General features: G+C 46.6%; 1 protein-coding gene across 1 annotated transcript; it reads right to left on the bottom strand.

Moving 5' to 3' along the window:
* Positions 1–251: 251 nt before the first annotated feature.
* On the bottom strand, positions 252–14,219 carry SNN (stannin). The gene is made up of 2 exons (XM_083153342.1): positions 14,061–14,219; positions 252–1,566 (listed from the first exon to the last, which is right to left on the bottom strand). Exon 2 carries the CDS (start codon positions 1,500–1,502, stop codon positions 1,245–1,247), a length of 258 nt encoding a protein of 85 aa, XP_083009468.1. The 5' UTR covers positions 1,503–1,566; positions 14,061–14,219; the 3' UTR covers positions 252–1,244.
* Between the last annotated feature and the right edge of the window lie 13,177 nt (positions 14,220–27,396).

The following is a 27,396-nucleotide window of genomic DNA, read 5'->3' on the forward strand; positions in this document are numbered from 1 at the left end:
AATACATTTTATATATTTTTTTGTGAAATCCTTGGTGAAACTTCCATCAGCGCACACTTCTATACTCTTTCTTTTTCATCCCTATTCTGTACCTCTATTAACAGCGAGGTACTTAGAAGTGCAGCTATCTACACAGTGCAGGGAAGGACACAACCCCTTTTTGTCTGAGAAATATATATATATATATATTCATTCCGGATTTTCTCAAATGAGAACTAGGCACTCTCCTAATAGAAAAGAGTTCACTTAGATAAAATTCTCATTGGGTTTTATTCAAACAATATCCATTGGTTGGAAGTGTAATGTATGACCATAATTGCCTCATGAATACACTTTGAATACAGGTTATATAATATACTGTAATTTGTCATTATGTCTAACAAGGCGGTCATCTGGTAGCAAAATAACCAAATTCAACCCAACTTTAGACAAGATTTCACAACAAGGTAAAATTAATGCAGAATATACTGCAGAAGTTAGCATCACTTTAACAATGATTGTTTTATATACAATAGACACAGTACTGTGGTTTGTAGAAAAGAATCTTAATATGCAGCTACATTATTAATTTATACAATAAGTTAAGACCATGAGAAAACATACAAATGTCAATGTTGTAGTGAAAATCTAAAATGTTGATTTCATTAGAAAACAAATACAAATTTATGTAACTGCTCATCTGCCACTTCCTCTCAGGGAGCCTCCCGGTCACTCACCCATAAGGCATGTTCCCGATCACTAGCTCCCTATGGTGATCCACCAGGATGGGCAGCGTCACTGCAGTTGTAAAGCTAATCTAACAAGCCTGTGTCATTTTCCACCTCTTTCAATTCCTGAAGGAAAAGGAAGATGGGAATGTAGTGTTATATGCCACTAGCAGAAGCTGGAATCATGAATGGAATAAAATCCATCTGCGACTAGACAATCTTACAGAAAACCTTCTTGAAGATCCTTTGCTGAATTAAGACCAATTTAGAGGGATGCGCAAACAACGCAAGACACTTATACTGGATCAGTAAGTTCACATTCCGGGGGGACAGGTCCATTTATGGTGGATGAAGCACATTCAAGTAACACATGGTATGAAAATAGAGGATTGTAGGAAAGAGTACTGCACATGCAGTGCTAGCCATAGAAGGGCTGCCAGCGAGGGATTTCACCTTCCGACCAGGACAGGAGTCTATATTCACAGTATGAGTTCTGCTTTCTTGTTTCATCTTGGCTGGAGTGACTTGGAGACTTGGCTATGACTCAGTGCCATTAGGGGTCAGCTTGCTTTTCTTTTCCACTAGAGGTCCTTTGGCAGAATACTGAACCAAAAGAAAAGGCTCTTTGGTCTCTCCTTCCCCAACAATACTCTCCTCATCTTCTGATTGGCTGATCTTTTGCAAGCGAAGATAACACCAGCAACCCAGAATTAAGGCACCGAGGGCTGCTATGGCAATAAGGATAACAATTACTGTAACTACCCCTGTGGTGGGGTTATGGTCCATAATAGACATGGCTGGGACTGGGGCTGAAATCTAGTTTAGTCTTCAAGCCTTGCTTCAGCAGGGAGTCTCGGAACTGCATGAACAACAAAAGAATACAATTAATCATACATGGGTGCCTTGGGTCCACCCTAAACAATAATAAACCATAGTACATAGTGTTCATTCTAGCACCCGCTATCTTTGAAAACCCATGCAGTTCCTCTTCCCTGCCTGGGGTGTCGTGGTCTGCTGTTGTGCTTCAAGCACAGTGTGGTCTGTATATCCGCACTGATATGCAAACCAGACCTGTACTAGAAACATCACAGCAGACAGCGACACCCCAGGCAGGGAAGAGGAACTGCACGGGTTTTCAAAGATAGCAGGTGCTAGAATGAACACTAAGTACACAATATTTTTTCAGAATTGAATGCAGTTACTGTATAAAATGGAAAATTGAGAAGTGGATTTAAAGGTTTATACAGGAGTTACCTGTTTTATAGAGCCTTGTATCTCCCCTATACCATGTATAAAGTGCTCTGATCTGGCTAGCTGGCCCTCAATAAAAGTTGTATGAAAAATAAACAAAATGATTGTTGACCAGCACAGACAGACCTCCAGCTCTGACATACAAGCAGCTCCATGGGAGAGTCAACTGTGTGCAATTCACATAGTCCGAAACAGTTACAGCCAACCACAGGCAGGCTACATACACATCACACATACAAGAGGTCATGGTAGGGTAGATTAAAACATACACTTTTCAATCCCTTATATATAATGGTATTGAATTCAAATAAGGTTATTTTAGTTTAATGCATTCTGTATAACTATATAACAGATTCATCTGCAGTTTTCTGGAAACTATCAGGACTGTGGGGCAGATGGTAAAGTGATAATGGGCGGTAAAAACACACTAGCTAATCCGCTGTATTTTAAAATGGACAGTTAGGTGTTGATTGGCTGGTGCATGATCACTGGCCACTCTTATCACTACCAGGCTTAATGCATCTACCCCTGAGTCACAGCCTCCTACAACTGCAGGTATACAATCACCCTACATAGGAGATTACTGCACTTCCAACACTCATCTTTGTATAATGTATTTATTAACAGTTTCTTATATAGTGCACACATTCTGCAGCGCTTTACAGAGAATATTTGAACATTCAAATCAGTCCCTGCCCCAGTGGAGTTTACAATCTATATTCCCTGCCACATTTCCATGCACAGACATTCTAGGGTTAATTTTTTTGTTGAAAGCCAGTTATAGCCTACCAGTAAATTTTTGGATTGTGGGAGGAAACCGAAGTACCAGGAATAAACCCACGCAAGCACGGGGAGAATATACAAACTCTGCAAAGTTAGAGCCATGGTGGGAATAGAACCCATGACCTCAGCGCTGTGAGGCAGTAATGCTAACCATTACACCATACGTACTGCCCAATATAAGACTGTTTCCTTTGTTCTCTGAGCTAAGAGTATAGAAACAAGAATCCTTTATACAGTAGGATGTTTCAATTTCGAAAATGAGTACAGTCGCTAATTAATGAGGGATACAAAGTCATTGTTCCCTCACCATGTCCACATAATGTGAGGGAAGTTATTTATTCTCCATGTCATATGCAATAGCCTCATGCCCACAATACGCACACCCACAATATACCAAATATACCATATGGTTACTGTGCCCATAAAACCATATGTGCCACACAGACCATGCTTAAGGGTAAAAACAAGCTACTATTTCCCAAGTCCATGCTGCCACCCTCCAAATGTTTTCCCCTGTGGATTATGTGCAATGGCATTACTCCAGTGTGTAAGGTGCCAGGACATGTGTCCTGGCACTGCAGTGCCAATTATCCAATCTGGAAACAAGCATTAGTGGTTATTAGTGAGGTTTCTACCTTAATCCATTTAAACCTCTTCTCCTAACTTATTATCCATTTAGTTAATGCTGCAAAATCCCCAACACACTGTTCAGTAGACTGGATCCTAGACGTAAGCAGTACAAATAACAAAATCCCGAGGGGCTGTATGTCCCAGCGGATGGACTTCCAGCTCATGCTGCCGGGTCTTTACAGATCATGATTCCGGGTAAACAATCTAGGACACTCAGCAATCTAGGACACTCAGGTATAGTTGCTGAAGCCATAAAAGTCAAGTTGTACTTTATATGAAGGTACAAAACCATATAAACCGGATGCATGGAACCATATAGAATTATTCTGATCATTTGAATCGTAGGAGAATAAACAGAAGGGCGAGGAAAGGGATCTAGGGGGAAAACGGCAACCACCTGATACAATAATCACATGCCAGAGCCCAGGGGCCCTAACCTGTACTACTAACCCTCTGATTCTGCTGCTCCAAATAGCTTTCTTCTGATCTGCGGTGTCTCACACTCCAGGATGTGCTGCCTCTACAGCACTTCATATGCTTATCAGAAAACCCTTTCCCTACACTGATGAACACTACAGAGGATGAATAAGGTACAGAAATGGGTTGCTCAGCTAGATCTGAACCATGTAATTCTCAGAATGCTTCATGGGTATAGCACAGATATATACAGCTGGCACGTAATAATATCTCCCAGCAACTGCAGCTTCTGTGTGGGTAATCCTTACAAGAGCAAAACAAATGGGCCGTATGCACAGTAATGTCCTACGGCATATACTGCTTATACCTATAGTACATTGCTGTATGGGCTCATGCCCAACATGTCTAGTCTATGGAAAATTCCAGTGCTGGAAACTGGGCCGCAGCTGCTCCCGAACACCTCCCCACCAAGTGACAAACCGCAATCTTCTCAATGAATCAGACCTGACAATTCGTCACACATCCTGGGGCAGCAAGACACCCGCTTATGTGCTGGATTTGGATAGATAAGTCTGTAGGATTGGTCATAAAGGATCTGACACTTGGCAGCAACAAGCAGGCTTAGGAAAGGGACAGAGAAGGGTTAACATTTATCTACATTAAGTTTTAGCAAATCGGTCTTCATGGCAGATTTTCCAAGGTACTGATGTGTGTATGGATGATACATAGACAGACAACAATCTCAATAAACTAGTGTCACACTGGCTCTTGGTAAACGGACAATATTATTGCCCCAGTGTGTAGTTAATGTTGAAGCCTCCTTCCTCATAGAAGTTACTAGTGCTTGGATATGCCTGCTACTGGTTCATCATGTCAGGAATTGGGGTATCGGAGTTTAGTCTCAGACAGTAAAGGCCCCCCTAAATTGGATTATTTTTCCCTGCAATCTGGCCGGGACCTTGCCGGGACCTGCGATTGCTATTTGCTACTTGTATGGGGGGGGGGTTACATCAGATTTATCACATGCAATCTATCCTACTGTGATCCATCTGATGTGATAAATCTGCAAAGACATTTTTACCTGAGATGTAAACCTGCTATTCATCAGGTGTCATGGGCTATCAGCCTTATGGGTGACAAAGTGCTGCATGATGCCCTGGTAATGTGCAGGTTATAATGACCGGGATGCAGTTAAAATCCACGTCCCCCCCTTGTCGGGATTTCGGCGTCGGGATTTTGAACGCCGGGATCCCGACCGCCGGGATTTCATACTGGATCCTAATGACCATTTTGCTGGCCAACAATAAGGAAGATGCTGAAAGGTATGTTTGCTAATTTCAGATAGAGAGTCTGTAATCTGCGAAGGAAATGTAAAGCCATCCTCGTCCATGTACCCATTGGCTAAGGACAGCTGCACCTATAGGAGACAGTCTGCAGTGTGCACAAGATGGCAGTATCAGACGTATCCAGGGACATGACAAACCGCATCCCTGACACTGCAGTGTTAGATCTTCTAGATCTACAGTGTCTAGATCTACAATCAAAAAGGTCGACAACTTATGGTTGACATGGTCAAAAGGTCAATAAATGTCGACGAGAGTTTTCCATGTTTTATTTTTTATAAATATCAATATACTAAATGGTGGGATTCATGAAGTGGATAGTTTTATAGGGATATTCATGAAGCAGTGGAAATATTGAGGGTTAGCCAGTGTAGAAGTTGCACATGGGAACCAATCAGCTTTAAAACAACATTTATCAATGCATTCTATAAAATGATACACAGGAGCGGACAGCTTCTCCACTCTTCTCTGCAGCATGAATAGACCTGCAAGTCTGCTGCACCTTACATAAGACTGTCTCCTCTACAGAACTATGTGCTGCCACATACCAGCCCGCACCATGGCAATGCTCTCCTCCATTCTCACTGTAGCAAAGTCAAAAAACACCAGTAACTCCTCCCTCCCCCGATTGTCCCAATTATGCTAGTTATAATATACTTAATATACCACACACGAATAGTTACCAGACACATGAGCAGGTCAACATGAGGTTCTAAGTTTTTGGTGTCAATGTTGGCACCTGAGCATGTGGAACTCCAATTAGTATATCGCCATGCTTCAGGCCAAGTGCCTCGATGTGCTCAGCACACTTTACCGTCCATGTGGACTCCTTGTTTTTCAAAGGGCAAGATACACCCTGCCCCTTTAACAGCACCCAACTAAAACAGTCTACTGGCGTCATGTAAATAGATGCCATGTGCAGCCCCAGCATCTATTCACGCTAGTGCTGGGGGCAGGAGGTGGGCATGCCCCATCAATGACACCGACAACTGGGACACACCCCATCAGTGATGTAGAAGAGGCTAGACCACCTCCATTAGTGACACCAGCCGACCATGCCCCTTTCTATATGCCCCGTCAAACCCGGCTTTCAGATTCTAGCTTGAACCCCAAAATATGAAAAAGTAAAAAAACAAAAAAAAACTGTCAACATCTTCATCATGTCGACCATACTGTGTCAACCTACATATTGTTGACCTACCATCTGGACCTCACCACATGCAGTGAGTGACTGACATTGGCACTTGCTGCTCAATTACCAATAGCAGCCTGTCCATCTGTTCCATGTGCTGATGCTGATTGGCTGTCACGGTCAGCCCAAAGCACAACATGGTGAATGCAACCGCTGCCAGGGTGTATAACAAAAATAAACAAATCAGAAAATATCAGGGAAACCTCACCTAGGGCCTTATTTTGGTTCACTCTTTCTGACAAAATCCTTCTTAGATGGACAAAACCATGTGCACTGCAGGGGAGCATATGCAAAATGTGCAGAGAGAGTTAGATTTGGGTGGGGTTTTATTTCAAAGTGAGATCTATATTGAAGTGTAAAAATAAAGCAGCCAGTATTTTCCCTTCACAGAAACAAAATTACTCACCCAAATCTAATTCTCTCTGCACATGTTACATCTGTCCCCCTGCAGTGCAGATGGTTTTGTCCATCTAAGAAGTATTTTGTCAGAAAGAGTGAACCAAAATAAGGCCCCTAGTGATCATGAGGAAACCTGGTTTTCACCTTATTTTAGCAAAACAAAAAACAATATTTCTAAATAGGGTTCAAGTTCAGAACATGGGGCCTCCTAGGTAAGCTTATACTAATCTGCTTCTGGACATCAGCAAACTTGTTAAGAAGCAGTTACATAAACTAATTTAACACTTAAAAAAGCTGCTTCTTACTAATGTTATCCTATATACTGATGTGAATGCTGAAAATTTTATCTGTAAAGCGCTGCGTAATATGTGTGCGCTATATAAGAAACGGTTAATAAATAAATTATAATAAAAAAGGGTAATGCTGTTCCTCAGGGGGGTTAACCCCTTCAGTGGTGTTTTTTTTTTTTTAAGGGAGTGCTCCCCACTCAGCAGCGCTGCCCGGCGCTAATCACTGGCAATCCCGATAATTTTCTGGGCTTGCCAGCCTGGGCATTAAGGCATAGCTAGGAAAATTCTCAGGATTACCAGTGAAGGGGTTAAAGTGATACAGTTGTGGTGCACAAACAGCAGCCACTATAGCATCTGACTGAGCAATTCCTGTCCGCTGGCGCAGACATTACTATTATATTCCCACATTATGATGGACTTCTACTTGCTTTAGTAAATTGTTTTACCCCTTTTACACTACTGCAAAAACCTGTTTTTTTGCCTCATGGACCCGGGTCAGCGCTGGTGTAGTGGGGCAGTGTAAACGCGACCTGTTCACTGCAATGGAAAGGCCGGTGCAGGGAGATGCTTATCGGTATTACTAATATAACAGTTTTTAGTGTTCTCACTGTCTGGAGGATAGAGCTGTGCTGTGTGTGTGACAGGAAGCTGCCCCTAAGTGCCCTTCACACTGTTCTACACAGAAGCTGCTGAGCCAATGTGACAGCTGCTGAGCTAAATGGAGCCTCCTGCACAGTTCCCACCACTGCCAAGGAGAAATGTATACAGAGGACACAGGCTGCCGATATGCTTCCATGCTAATACTAGAAGTCAGCAATGCCACAACAAGCTGCTGCAAAGCCTCGGGGGACATTACCGACAATTACTTCTCCAGTTAATGTAAGGACAATTGTTGAATTCACCAATTATCTTGCTTATCACCTATAGTGGCTAAACTCATCTAAACTATTAAGGTCAGAAATAGATGACATGACTAAAACAAAACAAGTCTCAAACTTGACAAGTTACAGTGTTCTGAAGCACGCTTGATCACATCAGGATGGGGATTGTTTTGTGTTATGTACATGCACTTTCGGAAAGTTCCGGAAATCATGGGGTTATGTATATCTACAATGAACAGAATACCTTTACCTACTAAAACTGACTTAGGAATGTATATAGCACTTACCCACAAAATAGATCAGTTAGTAGACTACCAACATCTAAAATAACAATGTTACGGTCAGTACTATTTTTCTGGAAAAACAGGTTCAGAAACTCCGGGTCTAGGGTAGAGTTATTCTAAAGAAGGAAAAAAATGGCAAGTACATTCTGGCTAGGGTGGCCAATCCCGGGATTTGGCCCCAAAATGTCCGGGATTTCATTCCGGAATTTCGAGATTAGACTGAGCATGCCGGGCAGCCTCTGAGCACTCACTCAGACGCTGCCCGGCTGTCACGACCCGGCGTGCGGCCTGCACAGAGTGATTAGGTCATGCTGCGCAGGCCGTAGCACTACACCCCCACCGTCGGAACCCGCTCACCGCCGCCTGCCTCCTCACCGAAGCAGCCTGCTTCCCAACAGTAAGTGTGTGGCCCGGCACCTGCTTGCTGCCAGGCCACCCACGTGATACCCGCCGCTTGTCTCCGCATCGCTGCCACCTGCCCACCTCCCCAAAAAGCAGTTAGTGTGGGGGGCACAGGGGCAATTTTCTTTTAGGCATGCCAATCCCGAGAATCCCAGGATTGAGCATTTTTCAATCCCGATTCCCGGGATTGAAAAAATGCCCCGGGATTGGCATCCCTAATTCTGGCCCAGGACATGTTCAGGAAGCCGGTTCCAGATTATGTCATATTTAATGAGAGGTTCCTGCTGAAAAATATCTAGGATTACAATGATTTCTAGATCATGACACCTTAATTCATTACAAAATAAGTAATAACACCTTCAGATGACTCTTCATCTATTTCCCTTAGTCCTAAAAAGGAGAGCTGTCTGACAAAGATGCAGAAAGTACAGAACACGTACTGTTGTGGCCAGGATTCCAAGTAGCAGACTTCATACAAATCCATTTCACACACAACCTGCGAGTAGTCTGATGATCTGTTCCATGTTACAAAGTGCTAATTAGTGTACATTAAGCTGGTCACGCCAAGTTAACCAAATTGTATTTAACCAATTTGTCTGAACAACCATTTTTGTCAGTTTTGGTTAGTATGACCAGCTTAAATCTTTAAATGAACAATACAATTGATATCCAAATGCTTTGCTTTCATCTAGAAGGGACAGCCATACAGATTGGGTGAAATTTAATAGGATGAAAGATTCATAAAGTGAGAGATTTGGTAAAAAATCTCCAGGGGTTTTTTTTTTTTAAAAAGGCAATCATTTACACTGCAAACCCCGTTTGAGTTGGGTGTAAAGGATTGCCACTTAAAAAAAAAAAAAAACTGGAGATTTCTTACCAAATCTCCCACTCAATGGCCAGTATTCAATGATAAAAATTTGCCTTGTTTTATGGCGAGTTTGTGCTGTTTTCACGTTGGAAGGAGCATTTTGCTCTCCAAAAGTGAACCACCCTATTCAATGTGATATTTTCGCCGTCTTTTTAAGTGATTTTCGCCGTGTCTCTCCGTGTAGCAATTCTCCATCTTTTCATGGAGAACTGGAATGTGAACTTTTAAACTAAAAGTTTTTTTTTATTTTTAATTTTGGTGTCAAAAAAAAAAAATAAGTATTTTTTTTCTGTGAAGGGGCATGTTATTTTTATTCATGTGCTTATAGCACATGAATATATATTTAATTTAAAAAAAAAAAATTATATATATATATATAGTATAGCGTGGGGAAGCAGCGGCACTCTGAGACTTGAACAAGGTGCAAATAGCGTGAAAATTTATTGACCACTCGTCTACATGTTTCGGGGAATTTCACCCCTTCTTCAGGACTGAAGAAGGGGTGAAATTCCCCGAAACATGTAGACGAGTGGTCAATAAATTTTCACGCTATTTGCACCTTGTTCAAGTCTCAGAGTGCCGCTGCTTCCCCACGCTATACTGTACAGTAGGTTCATCACCTATGCAGATTGGCAACTGAGCAAGTTACCCCACGGAGGGGTCGGAGTGCCGGGTCTTTGGATTCACTATATATATATATATATATATATATTTTTTTTTTTTTTTTTTTTTTTTTTTTTTTTTACACAGAGCAGCCAGCAGGGGGCCGGAGCGCTCGAGCCGCTCATTAGATATTCATATATTCACTGCATCCGATCATTACATATGCACAATCGGGTGCAGTGAATACTGGGTCCCCCGCTGGCTATAGGGGGGGCAGCTTGTGCTGCCTGGGTCCCGGGGAGCCCACCTACCCTCCCCATATGTTCTGGGGCAGCCAGGGAGACTTTAATCTCCCTGGCTGCCACCGTCCCCCGGCTCCCTGCCAGCTCCCTGCCGCGGACGCTCGTCCGCTGCAGGGGTTAAGACTCGCCGCGAGTGACGGCGAGTCTTAACCACATTGAATAGTGGGAGCAGGAGTGGCAGCGAGCCCTCCGGAACAGGGCGAGTGCATGGCGAGAGAAAAAATCTCTCGCCATGCACGGAGAATATTTCACGTTGAATACTGCCCAGTCTCTCATCCCATTAAATTTCACTCATTAAATAAAAGAAGAAAAAAGGGGGTTTCTCATCCTGCATCACATTGACACTGAAGTGAGAACATGCCAAAGTTCTGTCAGGAGTAATTAATAAAATTTAAAGTGTTCGTCATAAATCCATAAATTATATTTTCTTCACAAAAATACATAAAAAGCTTGTGAAAATACACATCTGACTTCTTTAACGTAAACTCGGGTGTGGTACGGGGCTGCGACAGAGGGGATCCCGACTGCCGGTGATTCGACAGGGGAGGGGGGACGAGGGCAAAGAAGCCCCTTGCAGGCTCGCCATGCTGTGGACCTGGTGGCAAGCACATATTCTCCCTCTATGGGGGTCGTGGACCCCCACAAGGGAGAATATAGCCACTGTGACTCGGGATCCTCCCTGTCTGAGCACCAGCAGTCGGGATCCTGATGTTGGGATACTGACTGTCGGGATCCCAACTGTCGGAGCGTCATCCGTCACCCCTAAAACTCGCAGTAATACATGCACACTGTCCTTACTATTTGTGCTACAGCACATATCTAAATAACAAAAGGAAACACTTCTAAATAAGAAATGCACAAAATAAAATCTGTAACTACATGTTTACATTAAATAACCTCTGAGGGGACAAAAAAAAACATGGGACAAAAAAAAAAAAAAAAAAAAACATGGGACAAACAGCAGCAGAATCCATAAACGGCTTTTGACCAAGGCAGGTAGAATCAAACACTTCCTATAGAACACTGGTGACCAGGACAGTTTTGAATGTAGGCAGATAAGGCAAAGGCTCCACTGAGTAAGCTGCTGCCATTAAAACATTGTCCACCCATGGATTGTATATTACACCTCTTTTCCACCAAGGTCTTGGGTCTAACCTGGGATTTGGAACAGTGGGGAAGATGTATTTAGTCTGGTAATGTGATAAAGTGGAAGGTGATAATGCACCAGTCAATCAACTCCTAAAGGCCCACACACACTGGGCGACTGAGCTGAAAGTCGCTAAAAACAGGAGGTTTGAGCGGCTTTCAGCTCAAAGCCGCCCAGTGTGTATGGGCCGGCGATGAGCAGTGATTGCTGCTGCGCGCTCCCGCAACATCGCCGGGAAAGCCGTTCATCTGCTGGTTATACCAGCAGATGAGTGACTTTCAGGACGGCTTTGCATAGCGCTCCGCTATGCAACGCCATCCTCCCGCCGCTTAGTGTGTATGCACTGAGCGGCTTTCCCCGCAGCGATGAATGCGATCATCGCTGTCCATACACGCTGGGCATAGTCGCCCAGTGTGTATGGACCTTTACTGTCATTTTTCAAGCACAGTTGATTGGCTGCGGCATTATCACCTTCCACTTTATCACATTACCAGGCTTAATACATCTGCCTCACCATTCCAAGCCGGGGTCAGACCTGGGACTTTACCCATACCCACTTTGGTGCTGACCCGGGATATTTACAGGTTGGTGCCATTCACACTGCACATGGATGCAGTCCCAGCACTTTGAAATGACATCGGTTTGGAGATAATTTCCAAGCTCTGATCTCCCCTGAGAGCCGATGGGAGTGTGTGTGGGTGTGGGGATTAAAGCCTTCCTGAATAAAAAGGAAATAGGGTAACATCCAGAACGGTCCAGACCATAAGGGGAGGCTGTAATCGCTCCCTACCTGGCGACAGCTGTCAGACACCATTCAAATCTTTTAATTTTTGGCAAATCACCAGGGTCACACATTTACACTGCCCCTTAACCTGGGCCCTACCCATGTCCAACCAGCTACACTGGTTGTATTTCCAGGTAACTGGACCTGGGTTGTTTTTGTGGGGGATTTTATGGACCAATTCAGTAAAAAATGGTCTTTGAAGGCAGAGGAAATGGGCTGCAGACAAACTATCAGGGTATTTCTTTGCAACACAGGATATGAAACTAATGGGAAATAAAACAATATCCTCATTGGTTCCTAACATTTTTCTCTGGCTTTTCCTCCTACTGTATGTTACGGCAGATTTGGAACAAAGGCCCAGTGCAGCTCTAAACCAGAAGCAGATGGATGTTGCAGAAGTATGCCTCCCAGTATCATGTATCCGCATCTAGCATTGCTAGCAGGAGGGACAATGTTTTCCCCCCCTACAGATTGAAAGTGAATCCTGAGGAAATCCCTGACCAGACAATCCAGCTATGAAGAACCAGTCACAAAACAACCAAAATAGGGCAGCCTGTATCCCAATAATCGCGTATTAACAAGAAGTACAATTTATATACTACATATAAAAATGTAGTAGTACTTTGGTGCAATGCACAGGATACACACAGCGTGCTGCAATATTTCATGATCTGCCTCAGATCACAAGTGGAGGTGACAGCTGCAGCTACACAACCTATACAGCTACATATACACAATTTAACTGCAGACCTTCCATAAAATCCTGCACACCCTTTACAGCTATAAAGGATTTCACTGCACACGATCATGCAGCTGCTATAGTAAACACAATATGTACTGCACCACTTGCAGCAAAAGTGTGCTATTTACCACCTGTATACCCTAACAATATTGCCCATGAGATTGTGCCCACCCCATGCAGCAGCTACATATACTGTAGTGACAGCACCTGGGAGATAGTGTAAATAGCTGCACTATGGAGATTATTCTGGTTCACTCGCAAATGCACAATCACTCTCTAATCGACAAAATACGCACTGCAGGTCGGGCTGATGTAACGTGCAGAGAGTTAGATTTGGGTGATTTATTGTATCTGTGCAGGATAAATACTGGCTGCTTTATTCTTACACTGCAATATAGATATCAGTTTGAAGTACACCCCCCCCCCCCCCCCAAATCTAACTCTCTCTGCACATATTACATCAGCCCCAATTGCAGTGCACATGGTTTTGTCCATTAGAGTGATTGTGCCTTTGCGAGTGAACCAGAATAACCACCTATATGCGCAGTAACCACAATGCCCATGACCTGTACAGCAATATACAATGTAACTACACCAGCTGAGATCCCCCCCCCCCATAACCTGTGCAGCTATACGCAATGTAACTACACCAGCTGAGATTCTCTCTCTCTCCCACCCCCCCCACCCATAACCTGTGCAGCTATACACACCACCTATGAGATCCTGCACACCCTGAGCAGCTACACAAAATGTAACTACAACGCCCATGAGATCCTGCAATGAATGCACCACATGCAGTAGGGACAGAAAGCAAATGCTGCAGCATGTACTATGCAGAGACACCATGGGACATGCCATACAGCAGCAGAATTAATGCATTAACCCTTTAAGGGCTGGTGTAAGCTAGCCGTACAATCACAGGCAAGGAGGCAGCAGGCAGTGGGATGACAGGCAGCGCTGCCGGCATGTCATGCACTAACACGCCGTTGTGTTCCTCAGGCAACGGCTTAGGCAAGGCGCAGTCACAGCACTCACCGCGCCTGGGGTGACGTACGTCGGCGGCCGCAGCGGTCAGCTATCCCGGGCACGGTGTGGAGTGCAGAGCCGCATTCTCCCCGAGCACACCACAACTCAGCAGCCCCACTCTCTAATTTACATAACGGTACCCTCTTATTTATAGAGTGCGATGACGTCTGCGGAGAGCAACCGCCAATCACTTGCGAGCCTGAGCGTCCGGCTTAGTAACAGCAGCAAGGAGGGGAGGACCTTAGCAACAGGGAATGAGTGAGGTCACATGATGCGCGAGGGATCACGTGACCAACCCTGGCGTTTGATGAGAGGTTTCGTCGTGTACAGGAATTCAAATGAAAATAACGGCAACATGAAAGCTCCCAGTAACGGCAGCAGCAGGACATCGAAAGAAAACATCGATCAAATGATGTTTTTCAACATTGGTTGCAAAACATCATTTAGACCTAAACATTGGTACTGTGAACCCGATGTTAACCGATGTTAACCGATGTTTCGATATTTTTTTTAAATAAACTGGTTACCAAAGCATATAATACACTAATAAGCTTCTGAAATGATAAATAATCCCTCTATTAAGTTTATCTTGTTGGAGGCTTACAGTTATACACACACAATGGATATATGATTTATGTTTTGTGGTAAATCAAATTTGTTACTGAAGGAAAAAAACATGAAGCATTAACTATCAAACCTTTATTGCAACAACTCACAATCTGCTATTTTTACCTAGATTTTTAACTGTAGCAACAGGCTAATGATGCCCCTTTCCCACTGCTGCCTTAAAACGGTATATTGCCGATTTTTGAGGGCAAAATACCGTTTAAGGCTGCAGTGGGAAAGCGCCAGAGTTGAAATACCGTTTAAAGTTAAACGGTATTTCAACCCGTTTACAAAGCAGAGTCCTACACGGTTAAATAACGTTTAAGAGGCAGAGGGAATGCCTCTTAAACGTTATTTAGCCTCCAGGCAGTCCCAGTGCCTGATGAAACCTAGTAGTTCGCACTTTGTGCATGTGTAATGTCATACCTCCCAACTGTCACGATTCCGTCGGGACAGTCCCGATTTTCGGGTCCTGTCCCGACGTCCCACCCGCGGCAGGCATTGTCCCGCTGCGGGGGGTGGCAGTTGGGAGACCCCCCAATCTAGTAGAACAGACGCTGTGCGCATGCGCACAGCGTCTATTCTCGTATGAAAATGAGGTCGCGGCTAATTAGCATAAGCCGCGCCCTCATTTGCATACGCCCCGCCCCCTTTTCGGGCGCTCGCGCGGCTTCGCCGCGCGAGTGTCCCTATTTGTTCAAGTAAAAAGTTGGGAGGTATGGTAATGTGTGCACGTGCATACTAATGAGCCGCTAATTACATATGCGCATATGTAATGAGCGGCTCATTAGTATGCACGTGCACTCATTACATATGCGAAAAATGAGAACTAGGTCTCATCAGGCACTGGGACTGCCTGTACCCCGCATGGACCCTGCAATGACCCCCGCTGCCTCCCCACTGCCCACAGGTAAGTACAAGGGGAGGGGAGGTGGGGGCACAGGGCAGGTATGGGGGGTTAGGCACTATTTACACTGGGGGGGGGGGGATTAGGCTCTCTTTACACTGGGGGAAGGGGGGGTTAGGCACTCTACATTATACACGTTCACTGCAATGGGAATGGTACTTAAATGGTATTTAAAACGGTAATCTGCTGCAGTGGGAATGCTAATACCGTTTTAAATACCATTTAAGATTACCAGTACTTTAAACTGGTCTGCAGTGGGAAAGCAGCATAACTTATGTTGATCATAGAAAACAACAAAAAAAAACTGTACACACAGTGCAACATAGAATATACTACATAGAACAATCACATAATACATTGAAAAAAAACTCTTTGTAGCAAAATAGGAATCTACTATTGAGGTACATAAATTATGGGCCTCACAATACAGGTGGATAAATCAAAATAAAAACTGGGAGGGGAATAACAGAAATTGGGGAAGGGGAGACTCCAGTCCAGCATACTTTCAAACTGGCCCCCAAATTTTCCCAAAAGCTGCAGAGCCAGCCATCATAGCAACCAGTGAGTCACTAACAGCACCAGTTGCAGTGAGGCAGGGGTGGGGCTGTCCTGTGTGCTGCTGCTGAATGGCTGGCCAGACTGTCTTTCACTGTCAGCTACCACTCACAGCAGCAGCACACAGCCCGCTGCCACACACACATATGAAATCCCAGCCAGCAGTGATACTGTCATGTTTGTTAATGTTTTTTTTTATCAGTCTCTTAAGTTTTTAATGAATATAAAGGAGAGAGTGAGGTGGCTGCAAAGCATTGAAAGCAGCACACATTGGCACACAAAAGAAAAAACATTGGAAGATTGAGAAAAACATCGGGGGGAGAAATCTTGTGATGGTGATGAAACATTGGATCCTCAACATTGCAGGGTTAAACATCGAACATTGGAACCATAAATCCGATGTTACAGATGAAACATCATATGATTACCCATCCCTAAGCAGCACTGAGCAGCCTGTCTGGCGGGCTGTGCATTCTGATATGGGAGCAGTGATCCGGCACCAGGGGCTGGCTGGCAACTTTCAGCCCAGGGGGCCAACACCAGTAAATGGCCCGGCGACCCCCCTGCCCAAGATGGTGGGAAAGTCTCCCGAATCACTGCTCCAGTCCCCGTTCCCCCCTTCTCCGCTGCATGAAATCCCAAATAGGGGAGGACAAGGGGCTAAAATGACGCAAATCGCTACTTCACCTACTGCCACACAGCACCCCCCTCAATCCAATCAGTGTCCACACCACAGTGTTTCCCCACCCCATTCAATGTGCACACTTACAGCATTCCCCCCCCCCCCCCCCCCCCCCCCAGCACTCCCTGGGCCTCCAATATTTAACCCCCAGCGCACACAAATTTACCTTTTCCCTAGTGAAGTGTGCAGGCTGCTCTCTGAGGACAGCATGCTCTCAGCCTCCCAGCTTCTCAGCGTCACTTTACAGTGCAGGTCGTTGGACAGGAAGCGTCCTCTGTGCCTGTCTCCCTCACACACCCGGCTGTGAGCAGTGGCCGGGGACCTGAGAGCAACGCTGAGCAGGGGGAGGTGAGCGACAAAGCTGTCACCTTTGAACCCCCCTGTTCCCAGTCCTGGCAGATTGCGCAGGAGACGGACAGCAGAGCTCAGCTGTCAGGAGGAGCGCAGGCTTTATCAGCAGTACCTGACAGCCTCCCCTGACTAGCTGCTGCTGCTCCCGAAGGCTCTCAGGGCTGGCACCGGCAATCTATACCCGGAAGCCGCAAGCCGAGCTCTGCTGTCCATCTTCTGCATGTCGCCAGACAGTGACACACAAAGCCCGGCCCAGGACGCAGCAATACATACCGGCCCGGGGGGCATGTGGCACCCTGCCCCCCGGCCCAGCCCGCCACTGTCCGGCACTACAGTGTATGACAAACACATGGATTCATTGTTACAAAAAAAAAATCTGTATTTTTTGTCTTTAGGTCTAAGAGCACTGATTTGATATTATTAAAGGGTTAGACAGGGGGCGGGCTGGCTGGCAACTTTTAGCCTGGGGGGCAAGTCCAGAGCACCGGCCCATAAGTAACAGCGTATCGTTAAATGGAGGTTTTTCGTATATGTATTAATAAAAAAAAAAGGCAATAATAGGACACCACAGTCTGCTCCCCCTGGCTAGTTATGCCAGAACCAGTGGCATTACTAGCCACTTTGGTACCCTGTGCCAGAAAGGAAATTGGTGCTTGCCCCACCACCACACTAAAAATAGGGACGATACTTCATGGGGAAGAGGCGTGGCCCTATAAAAGTACTAATAACATCGTAATGCCCATAACACATTATACCACACACAGTAATGCCTATTATGTATTATGCCACACAGCATAATGCCCCTTACACAATATGCCGCACACCATAATGCCCATATGATATTACGACACACATTATGCTCCACGCAATGCCCCGAGTACACCTGCATATGACTACATAATGGCCCAGGGTTACCGACAGTAGTAGCGCTGTGTATATATATATATATATATATATATATATATCGCACACAGTTACCGACAGTAGCAGCGCAACTTATATTGTACATAACGTCCACATCAGTTGCCGACAGTAGTAGTATCACAACTTATACATAATGCCCACACCAGTTGCTGACAGTAGCAGCGCTGCTTATACGTAACACCCACACCAGTTGCCGACAACAGTAGCGTTGCCTATACATAACAACCGCACCAGTTTCTGACAGTAGTAGTGCTGCTTATACGTAACACCCACACCGACACCAGACGCAACAGCAGTAGTGCTGCCTATACATATGCCCCCACCAGTTGCCGACACTAGTAACGCTGCCTGTACATATGTCCACACCAGTTGCTGACACTAGTAGCACTGATTATACATATGCCCACACCAGTTGCCGACACTAGTAAAGCTGCCTGTACATATGCCCACACCAGTTGACGACACTAGTAGCGCTGATTAAACATATGCCCACACCAGTTGCCGACGCTAGTAGCGCTGCTTGTACAAATGCCCACACCAGTTGCCGACACTAGTAGCGCTGCTTGCACAAATGCCCACACCAGTTGCCGACACTAGTAACGCTGCCTGTACATATGTCCACATCAATTGCCGACACTAGTAGCGCTGCTTGTACACATGCCCACACCACTTGCCGACACTAGTAGCGCTGCTTGTACACATGCCCACACCAGTTAAAGTACACTCACAATTTACATACCTGGTTCAGGGCACTTCAGGCTGGCAGCTCATCATCTCCTTCACAGTGGTGTAGCTCCGCCCCCTCCGGACATTAGCCCCGCCCCTTTTCCGACCCCTACAGGGACGCTGAACAGGAGCAGGGAGGGATTCTCTGTGCTGTCCACGCTGCTGCCTGTAATGCAGTGTGATACTGGCGCAGCAGCTGCTGGCAGCCACAGAGGTCTGAGCTCCTCAGAGAGTCCACAGCCACTCTCTGTAGCGGCCTCCTGCACTAGACGTCCTCAGTGCAGGAGGCCGGAGGCAATGTTTCCAAAGACCAGTCGGAGACTGGTTAGTCGTGGCTGCAGCCTCAGAAACAAACAGGCGGCCCGCACACATTCGATTGAGTGGCCCGGGGGGCACATGGCACCCTGCCCCCCGGCCCAGCCCGCCCCTGGGGTTAGATCTAAATTCAAGTGGGCTAAGGGACCTGGGGAGGAGAGAGGAGGCGCAAGGTCGGAACAAGGGACCCAAATGGACCCATGTGGGCTTGCTTTGTTCGCCACGCTTCGGGCATGGTGACTCGCTTCGCTCACCACTTGGCTACTAAAGGCAACCAGTGGTGGTGTGGATAGTGAAGGAGCAAGCCGCTCCCCCCCCCCCTTTCTCCTCCCCCTGGGCATGATGGTCTTTAAGCCCACTTCAATGTAACAACTACCATAATTAAAGGTGCACTCATATATTTCATTGTATAAAGATACATTTATATGATGTGTCGTATTTGGCAACATAATTTATCGGTTACGGTATAGATAGTAAGACAATGTCTAGGTCGACTACTAATGGTTGACAGTAACACGGGAAAAGAGTTGACATACCTTAGGTCGACACTCCCAAAAGGTCAACACAAGCTTATGGTCGACAGTCAAAAGGTCCATATGAGTTTTTGGTTTTCATGATTTTATGGTGTCTGTAATTGTACGTGGACACTGTACATGGACCCATTATATATGAATCGCTTTGCATGCCATGCTTCAGGCAGGTGCCTAGCCAGCTTGTACCAGCTACCTGCAGCGACCTCATCCACTGCGGATGTCTCTGTGTACCTGCTGTGTGACAGCTGCCACATACATGGGGACCGGTTCATAGAGCTCCACAGCAACAGAAGTCGCTGAAAGGAGCCTATCCAGTTTGAGTTTGAAGAAACTCAGGGAGCCCGAGGTGTGCTCCCACCACCACCAGTGCTGTGCCTAAACACGTGCAAAGGGGGCAGCCGTACGAACGTGTGGCCCTCTCCCAAAGGAGAAAGGCCCCATGGTTCCCCTAACCCCCCTCAACCATAAGGCCAAGGAAGGGAAAAAAGGGATCGGTGGGTCCTCTTCGCCGAAGCTTAGAGAGACCCGCTTTTCCTCCACCCCCGGAAGGGTTTCGGACGGTGGGTCCTCCGCAGCCCGTGCTTTGGAGAGACCCGACTTAGGCTTCCCTCCGCCTTGCGGCTCGGGGTTGCCCTCGAGGGGACCGGGACTCTCCCCAAAAGGTGAAGAGTCCCAGCCACGTTTGGGGAACGGAAGGCCCGTTAGGGACAGCCGCACTACCCAAATCAAAAAAACGTGACAAACTAACGAAAAACGTGAAGTGCTCAAAAGTGCAAATCAAAGAAATAAATAAAAGAGGCCCTAGCCAGAAGGCCGGGGTGGGGGTGTAAAAAAGTTGTCCTACCCCATCCAAAAGGACGAGGTAAGGACGTGTAGTCTAACCTAGAAAGGAGCCTATCCAGTGTTCCGGAGACCAGACCATTCCAGTCGTGCTGCCACCATTATCTCTGCCCGGGTGCAGAAGCGGTGACTAATGCTGGGTACACACTATGAGATTTTTGTTAATGATATGCACAATAATGATATTGTAACAATATTATCAATACTGGTTGTGATATTGTCTATTTTAATTTCCTCAATTACATTAGATACAGTAAATACAGTAGCCCAGGCATGTCCAACGTTGGCCCTCCAGATGATTTGAAACTACACATCCCAGCATGCTTTGCAATAGTTTTAGTATTCTCTAATAGCAAAACTGTGGCAAAGCATGCTGGGATGTGTAGTTTCACAACATCTGGAGGGCCAACGTTGGACATGCCTGCAGTAGCCTAATTGAAAGGGGGAATGTCCTCATGGGAACCCCATTTTTGTCACTCTGGGGTGCGTGTCCAGCATTCCTGGTGATGCTGGCTGCTCCCAGAGATGTCTGCAGTTCCGGCTCTTTATCTGTTTCAGGAGCCAAGTGCTGCAGGAGAGTGTATTGCAGCACTCGGCCCCGGTACCAGCAGAAGAGCCGGCACTTTGGTTTTTGAGGGTGACATCCAGGTGCGGGCTGCACACCTCACACCTGCCGAGTGACGCCTCTTCCCCTTACGCTCTACACAGTGAAGGTCTGAACCCAAAGTCACTTTTTAAAAAAAATAATCCAGAAACAAGGGTGGACATAATAGTTCCATACTGCCCTGCACACATTGTAGACATATCAACGTAGAAGCATTGTACCTAATTATTATAAGCTTTTAGGAAATTGAAATCAGGACTCTATCTGTGTGTGGTTTGTATGTTTTCCCTATTTATGTATGGGGTTCCTCTTGTTTCTGCATGGGTTTCGCTGTTCATTGCCGCATCATTTCATTGGTTCCAGTAAAAATAAACTGGGTACTCTTTACCTAGCACGGCGCCCACGATCTCCATCGCGGGCGTCGTGGGTAAAGAAATCGCGATGCCCGCGATCACCGCGATTTGCCATAGGGTTCAATGTTAAATTTAGTGCTGCCCGTGATTTTACATTCAATGCTTCAATGGCCGCGATTTGGCCATAGGAATCAATGTTAAATGGGCTACAGAGCCCAAATAGGCACAATTAACACTTAAATGTCCCCCCCAAATTTGTAACGCCACCCCACGATCCACGCCAACCCGAAGCGTGGCGAGCGCAGCGAGCCCGCGAGGGGCGGCGGTACGCGTCCTCCGACCTTTTCATGCCCTACTATCCACGTCGGCGTGGAGTTGAGAATAGAATAGTGTGGCGAGCGCAGCGAGCCACCAAGGCCCGAAGCGTGGCGAGCCCCGCGAGGGGACACGGATACCTTCACAGTTATACGCGTCCCCTCACGGGCTTCACAGGTGTCCGTGGCGACGTGGACACCTGTGAAGCCCGCGAAGGGACGCGTTTACCTGTGAAGGTATCCGCGTCCGCTCGCCACGCTTCGGGCCTCGGTGGCTCGCTGCGCTCGTCACACTATTCTATTCTCAACTCCACGCCGACGTGGATAGTAGGGCATGAAAAGGTCGGAGGACGCGTACCGCCGCCCCTCGCGGGCTCGCTGCGCTCGCCACGCTTCGGGTTGGCGTGGATCGTGGGGTGGCGTTACAAATTTGGGGGGACATTTAAGTGTTAATTGTGCCTATTTGGGCTCATTTAAGTGTTAATTGTGCCTATTTGGGCTCTGTAGCCCATTTAACATTGATTCCTATGGCCAAATCGCGGCCATTGAAGCATTGAATGTAAAATCGCGGGCAGCACTAAATTTAACATTAAACCCTATGGGAAATCGCGGTGATCGCGGGCATCGCGTCGCGGCCGTTAATGTACTGGCCGCGATGCCCGCGATCACCGCGATGGGCGCCCAACTAAGTAAAGAGTACCATAAAGGGTAATTGTAATGGCCCTAAGCAAGTACAGTGTCCATCTGTAGTACACCATTCATAAACAGTCATACGTGTACCCTGCAGCTGTGACATGTTACTGCTGGAGTTCACTGATTACAGTTACTGAGTAGGAAAGTGAATGCCTGCAGGAGGCATCTGAAGTAACAAGAGGTCTCCTGCCAGGATCTCAGATCCAAGGGGTGTGTCCGACAATGCAGCTGGGAAGGTATGATGTATGTAAGGCATTAATCAGAGGTCATCTCCGAATCAGACCCTTAATCCCTCCCTTCACTATTCTTGTCAAAGCGGGTATGGGTCATAGGGTCGACTGTATGAAGGTTGACATACATTAGGTGGACTACTAAAGGTCGCCAGGGCTTAAGTCGATACATGAAATAGGTCAACATGACTAAGGTCAACAGGGTCGGAAGGTCAACACAAGCATTAAGTCGACAATGGGAAGGTTTTTCATGGTTTGTGTACCACATTTCTCGGTACGTTGACATGGACAATGTGTCAGTGCACCGCGCCCCCTCACATGGCTCACTGCGCTTGGCATACTATTATATTCTCCCTCCACGCCATAGTGGATGGGAGCGTACGAAATACCGCCTGTCGGCTAAAAAAAACACGAAAAACTCACTCTGTCCTTTTGACTGTCCACCTTCCCTATTGTTGACCTAATGCTTGTGTCGACCTTCCGATCATGTTGACATTAGCAATGTTGACCTATTGCATGTGTCGACCTAATCCCTGTTGACTTCACACAACTCACTTACAATGACTGGGCATGCCTGGGTTTTTTCGGACAATGTTAGAAATAGGAAAGTGTTCACCCACTAACACCGGCTTCCTGTCAGTCAGCCACGGCCAAATTGCAACGAACCCCCAATAAGTGTTACATGTGGCTCGCAATGCTTTGGGCCTTGACAGTCTATCTCAGTGGTCAGGGAACAGGGGTAAATTGCCCCAAATGGGGTAAAAATTAAATTCCTGGGGGTAATGGATGGTCGCACTGCCCAGACACAGCTGGGCATGCATATGAATCTATATGTGTCAGGCCTTGTGTATAACACACGTCCCTGCGTGGAGCTCAGGGCCACGCCTCCAAGTCTGCCCGCTTCTTCAGTAGAGTCGACTAGTTGCTGCGCCATCTCGGCAGCGTGCAGTCTGTACTTCCACTGCAGCGCCGAGTTTCTCTGCCTGGTTATAGGCACCTGTCCAGCTATACCCATCTCTAGTCTAGGGGAAAAAATTTGCACAGACTGTCACTACAGTATATCATCTTGTAATACTGACACTAATAGTTGCCTGGACGTCACATTATCAATGGCTATACCACACACTGGCAGCCATTGATGATAATGATGATGATTACCATGTATAGCTGTGTGTGGTACAAATTTTGTACAACACACAGCCATACAATTTAATCATTATCTTCATCATTAATTGCTGCCAGGCTGTGTACCGTACTAGCAGGATATATCATCAATTTCTGGGGGTACAGTGTGTATTACAATTATATGATTTCCTTCCTTTCAAATCATGGGGGTAACGTCGGCATATCTAAATATATCAGGGTTGCCGACTTTCAAATGCTCCTCTCCAGGAGAAGCCGGGAGAGGAGACTTTCATTACCCGTTCGGGGAACGGGGCTTGACTGTGACATCATTAAGCCCCGTCCCCATTACAGGAAATAGTCTAAATCACTCATCTCCATGGAGGGGGCGGGGCTAAAATGACACGAGTGTGTCGTTTTAGCTCCACCCCCTCCTCTAAGACCCGCGGATTGCGGCATTTAAATGCCGCAATCGGGGGGCTCAGTGGGGGTCCCCCTGATTCCGGGAGGGTTTCCCACCCTTCCGGGGGGCCGGGAGGGGGACCCGATTTTCTGGAGACTCCCGGTAATTCCGGGAGGGTCGGCAACCCTGAAATATATTTTGGGGTAAAAGGTAAAAAAGTTTCCTGACCCCTGGTCTATCTAGACTAGACAGTACAAATCTATCAACCGGTCCGGCACCAGCTGCATCGGATCTGCTGTGTTATGAAGACAGCAAGCAACATCAAAGAGAATTGGCAGATGCCCCAGCTAAATGTGACTGTTGGCACACAGCTAGAGCAGGTGAGTGTTAGGAGTGAGAGGAAACTGACACCCAGCCAATATACTAGTATTGGGAAGAGAGGTAATATTGTGATTCAGAAATATCGCTCTGAAAACCCCTGTAACTTATTTTGTAACTATACAATAATCTTTGGGAAAATCACATACAGTGCATAGCAGATGGCAATGTTTATTTTTAACTATCCTTATGTCAGAGAATGTTAAAAATAACTCTGCTGGCTTTACCCTGTCTGCTTAATTTTAACACTGCTGGCTGATTAATTACAATCTCTAACCTCTGAAATGCTCTTGCTCTGAAGCGGTATGACTCACTTATCCTTCTACTGGATGGTCTAGATCTCTGTATTCTGTTCCCAGTATTGGTTTTGTTATGTTATTATTAACAAAGCAGTGTTGAAGCCTTAGGGGCGCATTTATCAATATAGAGCGTTGCCGGCGCGATTACATCTCCGGACATTGCATTGCGGTATTGTGAAATACCGCTGGTATGTATCATTATGAGGGCGCAGGGACAGGGCTCCGAAAGGAGCCCGTCCCTGCGAAGCCCTGACCCTGAAGCCAGGGGGTCTGCGCATGTGCAGTAATGCGCTGACCCCCCTGCGACCCCGCTGACCCCTTTGCCGCTCGGGCAGTGCGATGTGTAGCCATAGGCTACAATGGGCTATCTCCATCCCAGAATGGCGATAGCCCAGGGGTGCGAAGCCGGACTGCCCGATGTTGAGACATCAGGCAGCTTTGCATCCCCCATAGAAACCTATGGGGGATGTGGCCAGCAGAGCTGCAGGAGGGGATCGCAGCAGGGATTGGAGATTCCTGCTGCGGTCCCCTGTGATACATTAGGGGGATACTTAATATTTGCGGTTAACCCCCGAAAACGGGTGTTTTCGGGGATTTAGCCGCAAGTATTACTTGATAAACGTGCCCCTAAATCTATTTATGTGCCTATTGGCACATCACAGATTACCCTTCCATGATGCTCCACATCACCTCTCACACTCCCCTGATGCTCTGCATTACCTCTCACCTTCACCATATTCTCTGCATTACCTCTCACACTCCCCTGATGCTCTGCATTACCTCTCACCCTCACCATATTCTCTGCATGACCTCTCACCCTCCCCTGATGCTCTGTATTACCTCTCACCCTCAGCATATTCTCTGCATTACCTCTCTCCTGCACCATATTCTCTGCATTACCTCTCACACTCCCCTGATGCTCTGCATTACCTCTCACCTTCACCATATTCTCTGCATTACCTCTCACACTCCCCTGATGCTCTGCATTACCTCTCACCTTCACCATATTCTCTGCATTACCTCTCACCCTCCCCTGATGCTCTGTATTACCTCTCACCCTCAGCATATTCTCTGCATTACCTCTCTCCTTCACCATATTCTCTGCATTGCCTCTCACACTCCCCTGATGCTCTGCATTACCTCTCACCTTCACCATATTCTCTGCATTACCTCTCACACTCCCCTGATGCTCTGCATTACCTCTCACCTCCTTCACCATATTCTCTGCATTACCTCTCACACTCCCCTGATGCTCTGCATTACCTCTCACCCTCAGCATATGCTCTGTGTTACCTCTCACCCTCCCCATATTCTCTACATTACCTCTCACCCTCCCCATATTCTCTACATTACCTCTCACCCTCACCATATTCTCTGCATTACCTCTCACCCTCCCCTGATGCTCTGTATTACCTCTCACACTCAGCATATGCTCTGTATTACCTCTCACCCTCCCCATATGCTCTGCATTACCTCTCACCCACACCATATGCTCTGCATTACCTCTCACCCACACCATATGCTCTGCATTACCTCTCACCCTCCCCTGATGCTCTGCATTACCTCTCACCCTCCCCTGATGCTCTGCATTACCTCTCACCCTTCCCATATGCTCTGCATTACCTCTCACCCTCCCCATATGCTCTGCATTACCTCTCACCCTCCCCATATGCTCTGCATTACCTCTCCAACCCTCCCCATATGCTCTGCATTACCTCTCACCCTCAGCATATGCTCTGTATTACCTCTCACCCTCCCCATATGCTCTGCATTACCTCTCACCCTCCCCATACTCTCTGCATTACCTCTCACCCTCCCCATATGCTCTGCATTACCTCTCACCCTCCCCATATGCTCTGCATTACCTCTCACCCTCCCCTGATGCTCTGCATTACCTCTCACCCTCCCCTGATGCTCTGCATTACCTCTCACCCTCACCATATGCTCTGCATTACCTCTCACCCTCCCCTGATGCTCTGCATTACCTCTCACCCTCACCATATGCTCTGCATTACCTCTCACACTCCCCTGATGCTCTGCATCACCACCCAACCTCCCCATAAGCTCATCATTACCTATCACTCTTCCTTGGTGCCCTGCATTACCTACCACCCTAATCTGATTCTGTACATTGCCTCTTGATCCTTACTGATCTTACACATCACCTGTCAGCCCCCCCCTAATCACTTATCTCCACAACATCACTACAAATCGGGCCAACATTGCCCTCCAGCCAGCTTGTTCAGCCTTACCTATAAGCAAATTATGGCTACAGACCCCTCCAACTCCGATCTTCCTCAACAGGGGCTGGTGGACAACATTTGATCTTGGGGTGGCAAAAATAAGCATGTGGCCTTGGCTTTTCTACCAGCAAATAGCAATGGAAAGATGATGGCAAAAAATATTTGTCAGGAGTGGTTTATCTAACGAAGGTGTGATCTATAGTATGTAGCCATTTCAATTATATATAATGCCTAGATTTATTCCCCCACACCTCCTTAATTAAAAAA

This window comes from Crinia signifera, chromosome 7, assembly GCF_055691185.1.
Source record: "Crinia signifera chromosome 7, ASM5569118v1, whole genome shotgun sequence".
Lineage (NCBI taxonomy): Eukaryota > Metazoa > Chordata > Amphibia > Anura > Myobatrachidae > Crinia > Crinia signifera.